At 30.3% G+C, this 13,591-nt stretch overlaps 2 protein-coding genes across 2 annotated transcripts; one reads left to right on the top strand and one right to left on the bottom strand.

Moving 5' to 3' along the window:
• Nucleotides 1–267: 267 nt before the first annotated feature.
• Nucleotides 268–7,253, bottom strand: HELRODRAFT_188333 (hypothetical protein; the record flags this gene model as incomplete). Its single annotated transcript, XM_009017464.1, has 14 exons — nt 268–338; nt 515–590; nt 952–1,056; nt 1,161–1,211; nt 1,408–1,518; nt 1,870–1,947; nt 2,026–2,081; nt 2,170–2,206; nt 2,419–2,529; nt 2,646–2,761; nt 3,140–3,277; nt 4,492–4,583; nt 6,428–6,522; nt 7,230–7,253. The coding sequence occupies 14 exons, from the start codon at nt 7,251–7,253 to the stop codon at nt 268–270; spliced, it is 1,161 nt and encodes a 386-aa protein (XP_009015712.1).
• A 949-nt stretch (nt 7,254–8,202) lies between these two features.
• On the top strand, nt 8,203–10,891 carry HELRODRAFT_150086 (hypothetical protein; the record flags this gene model as incomplete). The annotated part of the gene is made up of 5 exons (XM_009017463.1): nt 8,203–8,400; nt 8,511–8,816; nt 8,987–9,219; nt 10,488–10,673; nt 10,753–10,891. Coding segments are annotated over 5 exons (1,062 nt in total), but the record flags the coding sequence as incomplete, so codon positions are not given.
• Nucleotides 10,892–13,591: the final 2,700 nt, after the last annotated feature.

Below are 13,591 nucleotides of genomic sequence, written 5' to 3'. Positions count from 1 at the left end.
TTTTAATATTACTGATTCTTGTCTATCTTGGTTTTTTTCTTATCTCTGCAATTGTTTTTCTTCTGTTGTTCTCAATAATTCTACTTCTAACTCCTCTACTCTTACTTTCGGGGCACCTCAGGGTTCTATCCTTGGCCCTCTTCTATTTATACTTTATACTTCTGAACTACCTCGTATTATTAATAATTATTCATTCACTAGTCAACTATATGCTGATGATTCTTATATTTATTCTTCTTTTCCTCCATCTAATCTCAATAGTGTTTTTCATGATCTATCTCTATGTCTTTCTTCAATTATCGCTTGGTCTGACTCTATGTGTCTTAAACTTAATCGTTCTAAATTTGAATTAATTTGTTTTAATAAATCTAAACACTCTATTGCTATTCCTTCTATTACCTTACCTGATTCTAAAATTATTGATGTTTTTCACAAGTTTCGTAGTCTAGGCTTTATCTTTGATCCTAGCATGTCACTTTCTTCTCAGATTAATAGTATTGCTAGAAGTTCTTACTTTTCTCTACGAAGAATAAAAAACGTTTGCCTCTTCTCAACGATAATACTCTTCTCCTTCTTGTTACTTTGTTAGTCTTATCTAGGATTGAAGTTTAGAGCGGATCTCAAGACACATCTGTTTGCAAAATTCATTGATGAGCGCTGTTGAACATCACAGAAATATAGCTTTATAAACTAGTTGATTGATTGATTGATTGATTGATTGATTGATTGATTGATTGAATTGACTGGTTGTAGTGGTAAAACGTTTGTAGTATAACTATTCAAATAAAGTGTGAGATTTATATGAAGGATGCAAAGCAGCTAGAGCTTCTTTATCCATCTATCCTAGTTTTAAAATCTGATTTACTTATTATCTATGATAAATAATCTCAATTTTTCTGAAAATATATTTATTGAAAAAAAATTAAAATTAACGAAATTCGCAATGAATACCTTGCTTATGCTAGCAAATGTTTCAGTTGATTCATTTTCACAACTTTTTATTTGCTTCTCAATGTCTTCTTTCTTCTTCTCGATGGCAACTTTTCCATTGTTAATCTTTATTAAAAATGTTTATTGCAAAAATGTACGTGAAAGAACATAAATAAGCTATCGATATTTCAATATTCAGTTTATGAACGAATGAAAAAAGCAATACTGACATGATCAATCTTGTCTTGTTCATTTTTCAGTTGTTCAGAATATTCTTTCAACTACATGACAACAAATTAAAAGTGCATTTATTGCAGAATTGAAAGAAATCATTTTAAAGTTTGACAAACAAAAACCAGATTAACATGGCGATATCAATGCAATTGAATAAGAAATATCTCAGCTTGCTTGATTTATAAAACATTGTATTAAAAATAAAACACTATGAATGATGACAAATATTCATAATGCCCGAACTTTATGTTCGATAGTGGTGCATTCTTCAATGAAAGCCATCATCTCCTGCTCAGACAATCTCTTCATCTTCTCTTCAGCTTCCTTATCTTCCTGCATCTTTTTCACTGTTTTCTATAAAATTTAATGAATTCTTATTACATTTTTACTCAGTTACGGTACGGTCGTTTGTACATGTTAGTCAGTAAACTACCACACAAACATTTCGTTCATATGAACAAATATATCTGAGAACGTTAATAAAATTTTAGATTCAAAATCATTTATTCCTATTCAAATTTTAATCCTTAGAGTGGTAAACCTCAAACACAAAAAATTGCAGTGATGAATATGAAAAGTAACGGAAATTAACATGAATGATAATACAACTAATCAAGTATTGTTCATTTTCGTATATATATTGAAAGAATAAATTTTAATTTTCAAACTGTTTATGATAGAAAAAGTTTAAGAATTTAATCAAACCTTGTGACTGTTGAAACTGGCTTTGAAATTGTTGCTCTTTTGAGATAATTTATCAATCTCCAGTTGTTCTACTTCAATCTGTCAGAAATTAATTAATTGCTCGTTAATTGATTAATTAATTATGAAAATGACAAAATGACAACAAAATGTTGAAACCTTTTCTTTAAGTTGTTTCATTTCAGTTGTGATGTTCATATTTTCTTTACATTTTTCTTTTAACAAAATTAATTTATTAAAAAAAAATTATCAAATAATTTAATCTACATTAACCAAAGAAAACTGATTAGAATAATGAGTCACCTTTGTTAAAAACATTTGCTGGATCATGAGTCAATATCTGAAAAATTAATCAATTAGTTTATTTTAAATGGTTTTCAATTATACTCATTTAACAGGTATTGGTGAGATGATGGTGAAATGAGCCTGGTCATATTGCAGTGAACAACCAGGTTCCATTGCCAAAAATTAACATAAACGTGCATATGACAGTTAAGAGATGATAATTCATTCCAATCTCATGCAAACATCGGGAAAACATTGGGAACCAACCTTGTAAGATATACAGAGAGTCAAAATTAAGAACAGCACATACAAACTGAAATGCACATACGTTGAAAATTTGAATTCCATAATGGATAGGAAGAACTGAGTTTTGTTCTCCTATTCAATTTAAATATGGCACATACAATAAATGTTTGCATGGATGTTTTATTAATATTTACAATTTAAATATCAAATGTATAAAACTAAATGTTAAAAGTTGAAATATTAGAAACCTCATTTAATGACTGTTCTGGAAGATTGCAGGATCCAGTGTTGACCTGATCATCCTTACATGGAATGGAGATTGTTGGATTAATGTCATCATTCCTTTGCTCATCCCCATCAATCTCTTTAACAATTAAAAATAAAAATATGAAATAATTTATTAACGAAAAATGAGAATTATCATTTAAAAATTATTATAGCACATGAACTTCAAAATAACTTAATCCAAAAATTACATTGAAATAATTTGAAAAATTAAAAAAATGTCCAACTTATAAAGCTATTTATATACTTAAAAGCTATTTATTTTTGACTAAACTACATATGATTAAAAACATGTTAGTTAGGATTTAATCTACAGGTAAAAATTACATTAGAAACATCTTTTAAATCTAAAGTTTTATACATTTTTGACTAAATTTTAATTCAAATTTAATAAAAAATTAATTGTATTGAATAATTCATTTAATAATTCATTTAATAAAAATATGGCAACCAATACTTTGATCAGGACGTTCATTGTTGCTTAAGCTTGATCTTTCAATACTTTTCAATATTTCATTATCTGTGAGCGATTCTGCTTCAGATGATGTAGTCAATGATGGTGAATCTAAAATTTTTTCATTATTATCTTCAGCTCCTTCAATGAAATAAAATAATTGTAATAAATATTAATTATTATTATTATTCAATTAATTCTGGATTATTTATTAATTTTTTAATTGTAATAATTTATGTCAAATATTTTCAAGTTTTTTTATTATAAATAAAAAAATTTTATAAGCTTTTGAGAAATAATATTTATTTAAAATTAAAATTAAATAAATATAATAAAATTAAGAAAAAAAAACAAAACTGCCAAAGTTTAGTTTTTAGTAGCTAACTTAAAAATTAACATACAGGTCGTCATACAAATACAAACCTTTTGATTGATTTGAAGAAATTATTAATGAGGAAACGATACAGCAGAAAATTGCAGAAAATTGTTTCATATTTCACTGAGAGCAAGCGAATCAAAAAATAAACAAAAGAAATTTGTAAAATAAATCTTAATTAAACTTTCAGTTCACCTTTTACTAATCAACTACTAAACTAAACACGGCACCGTGTTTACTACATACGAAAATTCACTTTTAAAAAGCAAAACGTATGCAGAACTTTAAATCTTCAAATAAATGACTTAAAAACCAAACTTGATGGTTCAAACAAAATGCTAAGAAAAATAGTGTAAGATACAAAACTAAATTTTTACTTGGTTATTTTACAAGTTAAACTAAAAAACATTTTTTAAAACAAATTTTAAAAAACAAAATAAACTAAATTTGTTTGTTCAACTCAATGATTTGGTATCATAAACTTCCAGATATAATTTAAACATGTAGTGAACATATTTTTCTGGAAGTTTAAGTGATAGTGACGGATTTGCGTTTTACTCTAGATATAGGTCATATGGCGGAAAGTTTGAAACCATTGTATTTTACACTGGCAACTATTGTCCCATAGTTTTCTTCCTATTCTAAACCTTACTGGAAAGAAGAGCAGCAATGACATCATATATTTATTTGCCAGAGAACACCCAAAAAGTAGAGATTTGGCTGATTAGCGAGAGCCGAAAAATAGAACATAACAACGCGAACTTTTCAAGGTCGACGTGGGTGCAGATAGATCAAATGGTTGTCAGTTCATATGTGTAATTCAATGCGTAAAACTGTACAAAATTTCTGCTAATGTTTTTTTTAGATAAAGTTTCATCATATACAACATTTGCATTTTCGAAACATAATTATAACATATAGGCAAATTTATAATACCTCGTATATGCACCATAGTTTGTGATGTTTTTTGTAAGCTTACCTATCTCGATTTCAGTGAACCATTGAGAACAGTTGGCGAATCCACTATTATAATGAGGGGATGATTTTCTAAAGTTGACGACGACCTTATTACTAAAATAGTTTCATAGGAATTTTTACGTCTTTGTTTGATTATTTGACAGTAAATTTCCTCCTGATTAGTCACAGTTTAATGCAGAGAATACTACGTAGGCTATGTACTGATTTGATTAATTAAACATTTTTTTGGTATTAAAGTAATTAAAGTTACATTTTTCAAGTAGCATATTAGTTTTCGGCAGTGATATAATTTGGTTTAGCATGGTGAATATTTTCATGAGAAGTCATATGTAGGTAATCTGACATATAAACCGCTTTAATTTTTAAATCACTGTTTTAAACGATTTAAAGTTTTTTTCTTTAACACTTTGTATTCTAATTAGAAGCATGACAATACATTGTAAAATGTAAATTTAACTTGAAAGTAAATTAAAATACTTCTCTAATAATATATCGTGTATAAACTTTTTCGTTTAAATTTCGAATTCTTAACGTATGAGAATTTATTTCAAAACAGTAAAAAAAACGCAGTCTCCATTTTAAAAACCTTCGAGCCCTTCTATACCAAATTTTGGAGTTAACGACTGCAAATTAGGTGGAAAATTTTTCTAAAATATGAGCACTGAAAATTTTCTGTTAATTTGTCACTAACGCATCAACAGTTTAGACACATGTAGACAAATGTTTAATTTAAAACATGCGACAAAGCTGTTTATGCAGAATAAGCTAATTTTATGTCTTCACATGCCACATAAAATTTTGCTTAAAGACATTCCAAACTGTAATAAACCAAGCATCATTATCTTTATCAAAAAAACTTTTTTTTCTTACAAATAAAACTGCCTTTATCATTTTTCCTATCGGTTTTGTCTGTCTCCCGCTAACTCATCTCAACACATTTATTTACGGAGAAAAACACACAAAAAGAGACACAAACGCACACACACCACACCTACATATGCACTTACGCAACGCACACACTTATAAAACGTCGGCACACCCATGTCAGCACGCACGACTACCGCAGCTTGAAACTTATTTATTTTGCACTAAACTGATATGTGATTAACATCTCGGCACAGCTTGCTTTCTCTCGGTTTTTTGACAATAATTTTAGTTTAGCTGCATTTAGTTCGCATTGAATCACAAAAATCTATGCACAAAAACGTTTTTAAATGCAATTAAATAATGATGTTATCATGAAAACTTTCGTTTTAAAACATTGTTTAATAACTTAATTAAATAACAAAATTATTTTATTGCCATTTTTTTGATAACAATAAATGTTGACACATTGTAAATATCCGACCGAGTCACCGAAGTTGCAACGTTTGCAGTGGTGGTTCATGGCAGCCAGCCATTATGTGCGTCTGCCGTGTTCTGATGGCTACGTAGTAAAATATAAGAATATAAATGATGAATGGCGATTAAAATAACAAATATAATATAATTTTGACAAACGACAATATGACAACGTAAATCAACAACAATAATTTCAATGTAATTTTAATAAAAACATTAAAACAGGGGTTATGCAGCCCACGAAGCTTTTTTATGCGGCCCGAGATGCCTTGTTCGCCAAAAAAAGTCGTCAGCCAGACATTATGAACAAAAAAAGGAGCCATAAATCTTGGAAAAAAACTTCCCCCGGGTCAAAAAAATTTGTTCTATAAGTACATACATAAGTTTATCTTCAAAGGTAAAATAGTTTTCAATGCGGCCCTCACACCAAAATGTTTGTCCACCCCTGCCTTTTAAAGCAATAAATTCTCAAAAACTAAATTCTCTTGTCAGCTATATAAAATGAAACTTTCAAACCTGAGTAAACAAGGGTTCTAACAACAAAACAGTAGCTTACCTTGTACGTCAGTCAACTTTATTTAAAGTTGAAAACTTACTTGAAGAATCTTGTTAAATCACTTCTAAGCACAATTTTAATGATCGTTTCAAGGAAAGTTTTGCTTCCGAACCAAAGAAGTGCATTAGATATATTCTATAATTGAAGAAGTACCAAAAATATGAATGAAATAAAATAAAAAAAATAAAATATAAATAATAAACTGAACAAACAACAGAAATAAAATAATCAATAAAACAAGTACTACCCTACGGTATATACAAATCTAGCAATCAATTAAAAAATGATAGAAAAACTGAAACAACAATTGAACAAGCAATAAGACGATAAAACCAAAAAAAATCATCAATCAATCAAATAAATAAAGCAAGTCTTTAAAAAATAGATAATAATTAATCAAAATTATTCAAATAAGCATGAAAAATCAAACAAGCAATTAAGCAATAAATATAAAATTCAAAATCAATTGGTAAGAATTGTAACAGGTTTCAAAGTTTAATTTCACTTGTCAACAAACTTCGACTCTGTTAGTCTGATGTTTATAGATAAATGTTTTCCAGCCATGGTATTTAACAATTATAGAAACGTGTATAATTTTGGGTATGTAACTCAGTGCTCCCAACATATTTTGGATATCGATTTCATGCCATATAGTAATCAAAATTTTACAAAATACAAACTACATTTTGTAGGATATACTTACGTATGTATATACAATGAATATATGTATATTTATATGTATATATAATGTTGGTATGTATGTATATATATATATATATATATATATTTATATTTATATTTGTGTATTTTATATAAATACACAAATATGTAACGTGACTGACTGGCTGGGTTCTGCTGGGAGCCATTTGTGTTCGTCTTTTTCTTTTGAATCACTGTTCTCAGTCTCAGTTCAGGTTCGTTAACATAACAATTTCAACGGTTTTGTTGTTTTGTTTGTTGCAAGAGCTGGCCTCAATTCTGTTGGGAACGCATGTTTTTATTGCTTTTATATTATATTTTATTCAAATAATATATAATATAAATATAGATAAATATATACATATATATATATATATATATATATATATATATACACATATAATATAATTGTTATACGAAATTGAATTTTAATATTGGTCCCAATTATTGATTGACAGTTGACTGACATGAATGACATCATAATCATACATATGTTTCGTGTTGAGTTTTGTTGCGTAATCTCGGTGATCAGCAGATAACAGTTGTTTTATATATTTTTATCAATTTAATATCAATATTTATACATTTATAATAAAAATTATTTTTTAATATCACAACCAGATGAAGTTCTATAAACGATTTCTTATTATTATTGTTATTTTGTCATTTATATGTTTCATATCTTACCAACGTTATTTTGCAAAAGTAGTTTTCTTGAAAGAAAATGAACAGGTGGCCAATTTTCCAGGATTCCTCAACAATTACCACAACAAAGAAGAAGATAGATTCGCGGGTGGTGTTGACAATTCTACTTCTTCATCTGCTGTTAGTTTGGGGCCTCACCAGATTTATGAGGGACATGAACTTGATGATGGTGCTACATTTTTATTAGAATCTTCTGCTGACATTAAAACACTTGATTTACTGGACCATGTTGAAAAAAGGTTCAGGAAGGGAGAGATTTTGGAATTGAATTTTGATCACTTTGAGGAGGATGATGGCGTTCAAGGTTTTCTTCAGGTATTGACTTTCAATATTTTATTTATTTTTTTGTTAGGAATTAAGAATGAACTATGAATTATTCATCATTGTTATAAGTTTTATTCATTGTGATAACAGGCAATTGTTGTGCCACATTCCCACAATGATCCAGGATGGTTGAGAACAATTGAAGAATATTTTGCGGAAAACACAGAATCAATTCTGAATAACATGCTCGAGAAGTTAATTGAGCATCAAGAAATGACCTTCGTTTGGGCAGAAACAGTATTTCTTTCTATGTGGTGGAATAATTTAACAGATGAAAAAAGAAAAGTAAGATTATCATTATAGGGATTTTTTAAAAAATCTAATTGAATTCACAAAACATTTTCTGTATTTTATAATTATCTATAATATTGTTGTGATATTAAATATCATTACAGATATTCAACATGCTTGTTGAAAGTGGACGATTAGAGATAGTTGGAGGAGGTTGGGTGGTGCCCGATGAAGCTGTCACTCATTACTCATCATTAATTTTGAATTTCCTTGAAGGACATCGTTGGCTGAAAAAAAAAATTTTATTCAAACCAAAAATCACATGGTCTCTTGACCCCTTTGGATATTCATCATTTTTTCCATATCTCTACAATAGAATTGGTTATAAATCTTCTATAATTTTGAGGGTGAATACATACATCAAAACTGAGATGGCAATGAAGAAGTTGTTGCATTTTAAATGGAGACAGGTTTGATACGTTTTTGTTACAGTTATTTTAAATTATTTTGGATGGAGATGAGTTAAAAATTATTACATTTCAATGAGAGTAGTTTTAAATACTTTACTTTTCTCTTAACTTTTTATTTTATTTGAAATTTTTCAAGTACAGTGTTTAGAAAGTTTTAATTTGCAATACAGAATTGGGACAGGGATGGTCTTTTTGATTCAGAAACATTTATGCTACCTTTCATGTTGTACAACATTAAACACCAGTGTGGTCCTGACAAGTTAATTTGTTTGCAGTTTGACTTCAGAAATATTCCAGGTGAGTCCTCTGAGTCGAGGGCAGAAGAGGTTAATGCTTATAACATTGCCAGTTTAGCTCGGTTGCTGACTGATCAATTCAAGAAAAAAGCCTCATTGCAAATGAAGTTTGTATATTCAGTATCATTATGGTCACTTTCTTTTTTGGAATTCATTATGTTTGATCATCATTTTCCTGTGTAGTATAACTGTGGTGGTTTGTTTCATGTAATTATGTAATTCATGTATTTCAGTTCATTCATTCATTCAAGTGAATAGAATTGTTTCAGTGCAGATCTGTAATTAATCATCAACGTTTTATTTATTAAATAATTTTTTACAACTTTTTAATTTTAGGGTTTCAATTTGTGATATAGTTAAGTTTTTATGTCAAAGTTTAAGTTACTTAATTTTATTTGCTAAAGGGTTTATTGTTTAATAATCAATCAATCAATCAATCTTCGTTTTGCATCCAGATACCCGGTTTTCCGAGGTAGGACGTTGTTTTCTTTGCCATCAACTTGCGCCAAATTAGACGATCAGTTGTATCCATTTCATTTAAATTTAGAGCTTTCATGTCTTGCTCGATTGTTTGCGACCAGGACTTCTTTGGACGGCCTTTGGGACGTGTGCCAGGTACTTCAACATCTGCAAGAGAAGTTATGGCACTGTTTCCACTTCGTTTGACATGACCAAACCACCGCAGACTGTGTTGCCGGCATTCATCCTTTATATCATCTAAACCAGCACGACGCAGGATTTCGGTAGATTTGATGTGGTCCTTCAGACTAATTCGTTGCATCCATCGGAGCATTTTCATGTCGGTTCGTTGAAGTTGTTGTTCCAGTTTGGTTGTCATTGGCCATGTTTCTGCACCATATAACAACACCGGACGTATCACAGATTTATAAAGTCTTGATCGTAGTGGTAGTGGGATGTCACGCCGCATCAATATAGAGGCAAGGAGATGCCATTTATTCCAGGCTGCACGTATGCGTGCTCGAACGGCTGCTTCAGCTGTTCCAATACAATCCAGAACATCCCCTAGATATTGAAATGATGTGGCTTTCTCTATTTTAATGGCTTCAAAAACAGTGCTATTTTGAATTTGTTGTTGTGGATTGATGCTAGCAGGACAAACAAAATTGGACACTTTAGATAAAGTACCAACTATTTTTGAACAACGTTTGTGACACCACTGGTTACACTGCTGACACTTGATTGAATTGTTTAATAATACAACATACAATTAATTGTTAGAATTGCTAAGTTAAGTAGCTCATTATTTTTAATTGGTTAAAAACATAAGCAATACGTTTACATGTGCGTCTAATTATATGCGCCTAATTAGAAAGTAGAAAATTTTCTAACAAAATTTTTTCAAATATTTTCATAGCAAGAATGTGGTTTTGATACCAATTGGTGATGACTTCCGGTTTGATCAAAGTATCGAGTGGGATCAGCAGTACAATAACTTCATGAAGCTCTTTCGCTATATAAACAAAACTCCAGAGTTAGGAGTTAAAGTTAAATTTGGCACTGTCAGTGAATTCTTCAATAGGATGGCTAGACACAATAAAAAGTAGTGATTGTTATAATCTCATTTATTATTTATTAGGCGCTTACCTAATTTTTAATTTTTGAAATTTAATGTTTTTCAGGTTTGGAATTCATGAAAAAGAAAGAGAATTGTTTACCTTATCTGGTGATTTTTTCCCTTACACTGATCGAGATAATGATTACTGGACCGGTTTCTACACAACAAGAATGTGGCTGAAAAAACTTATAAGAACTTTAGAGCACACATTAAATGTTGCAGAAATGATCCACTTGAATGCTGTTGTACATGCAGGCAAATATAACATAGATTGGTCGCAATATGCTGAAAAGGTTGATGCCTCATTAACAAAAGCACGTCAAACAGCTTCGCTGATGCAGCACCATGATGCCATCACAGGCACATCTACCAACTACGTCACCAAAAATATGAAGGAAAGTGTTGTGAAGGCTCTTCGTGCAGTTGAACAGGCGGCTCAAAAGTCCATGCATTATCTGTTTACACTTCCTCTAGTTTCTCACAATTTCATTTCACATGTCACTGAAGATTACAAATTTTTCATGTTGACTGAAAGTTTGTCTAGTCAGATTTGGTCCACAAATAACGTTATGTTAAGCAAATCCAATGTTTATTTAATTGTTTTCAATCCTTCACTTCACCATTCCAATGCTATTATGTCATTTACAATAGAACTAGTTAATCATAGTTTTGACTTGATAAAATCTTTTTTCAAAGGATCTAACGTTAATGAAAGCGCTAAATTTGTTTTAAAACGTTACCACGGAATTAAAAATAAAGATGGAAAGCATATAACTGCATGTCACGTTCATAAATTCCAATCATTCTCAAATAAATTTATACTCTCATACACTGATGTCATCAATCCGATGAGTTTTGCATTGTACTCTATTTCATTGGCTCACAAAGGTGACGATGATTCTAATATCTGTGACTCACAACAATACCAAGTGAATAATTCAAGCTTTGATCAACCCATCGTTCTTGAAAATGATTGCATGAAAGCCTATTTTGATTCAACCACCGGCCATTTATTGAGGTATAAATTACCCGGCAATAAACATTTCAAAGTTGAGGTTAAATTTATGGCATACGATTCGTCGAAAGATGGGGCTTACATCTTTGGAACATTAAGTAAAGCCCGTGAGTTTGAACCGAAGAAACCTAATGTAATAAACGTTTTAAAAGGGCGTTTGTATAGTAGTTTAATGGTTCACATGGATGATTTGTTTGTGGTTGATTATCGTCTGCCAATGTCAAAATGCAATTCCGACGGGTTCGACCTTCACATTGATGTGTCTGTAAACATGACACGAAATTTGTATAACAACATCGACTTAATCATGCGTGTAAATACTGAATTGAAATCGCAAAATTATTTCTATACGGACTCCAACGGCTATAGCTCTATTCTCAGAAAACGACTTCCCGCATTGCCTATTGAGGCAAATTATTATCCAGCCACGTCGTATATTTTCATTCAAAATGAAGAAAACACTCTGCTCCATGGCTTGAATAAAAAATATAATGGCGCTCATAACAAAAATAAACAAACTAACAAAGAAAATATGGATGCTAATGAAGAATTGTCATTTTCTGATTATCGGATAACATTGCTGATGAAGGAACCTCGGGGTGTCAGTAGTCAGCACTCTGGCAGTTTAGAAGCCATGTTGGACCGCAAGTCAGTTTATTCGGATGGAAGAGGTATGGGAGATTCCATCATGGACAACTTGCCTATCACTTCGTCATTTCATCTTTTGTTGGAAAAGGTTGAAATATTCAGCCAGGCCCACAATAAATCTATTATTTATGATCAGAGGAGTAAAAATGATGGACGTTTTTTCAGACATCCAACGCTGTTAGCCATCAACGTACTGCAAATGTTGAGGAATAAGCCATCAGGTTTTACATCCACTTTGCCTCTTACGACTTTGTTGAAATCTATTTCTCACTTGGAGCCTGTTTACCAAAATCGAACGTATCCTTGCGATTTGTCACTGGCTTTTGTTCGCCACATGCTTCCCACTATTCAAAAATCTGAAAAGAATCTGAATGTATCTGCCTTAGTGGTTTTGCACAGGTTTGCTGCCGAGTTAGGATCCTCTTCAACTTTAATGTGCAATTCATTAAATGGATTCCATAAAAGTTATAGAAGTCAATTGAAAAGAGATTGCGGAAGTTTGTCAATGAAGCGATTGTTTCCTCATGACAACTTGGTTGGCTCAAGAGAAAGCAGCTTAACGCTGCTTCGTGTCGAGAAGTCGCCATTTGATGTTAACAGTGATTTATGCTTGAATGCCTCTTCCCTCCACTCCTATCTTCTTCAGTTCGCACCAACACCTATGTGGTAGCGAGTTTTTTTTAAACCGGTTTTTAAGAGAAGTGTTTTTATTATAACGTTTATTTTGCTTCAATTTTCGCATGAATAATTAGAAAAATTTAAATACTGCTCGATTATATATTTAATAATTAAAACTTTCATTCAAACAAACGTTTATTTTTGTGATTTTGTTTACATTTTTCGTTGATTTTTATGAACTTTTGAAAGAAATGCCAAATTTATTTTTCAAATTTCAAGTCACACACAATCGTTATTATAATTGTTTTTTTTTTAAAATCTCATCTTGTTCTCTAATTATTTATTAACGGCACTTCACTTTCTTTCACGGTGTAGTTGAATGTCCTTAACTATAATTGTTGATTTTTATTGTAATTAACGTATTACATTAACATCTGACCACAGACAAGATAGAATAATTGGCTACGATTGTTTATTTTTTTATTTTCATTCGGTAAATATTTTCGACAACGTATATATTGAAATATGTGATAAGTATATATATATATATATATATATATATATATATATATATATATATATATATAGAATATTCTATAAATTCTACCGAATGTTTGGCGTT

This window comes from Helobdella robusta (genome assembly GCF_000326865.2).
Source record: "Helobdella robusta unplaced genomic scaffold HELROscaffold_2, whole genome shotgun sequence".
In the NCBI taxonomy this organism is placed as follows: Eukaryota; Metazoa; Annelida; class Clitellata; order Rhynchobdellida; family Glossiphoniidae; genus Helobdella; species Helobdella robusta.
Note: the sequence above shows the minus strand (reverse complement) of the source record. Positions and strands in the feature narration are given on the sequence as shown.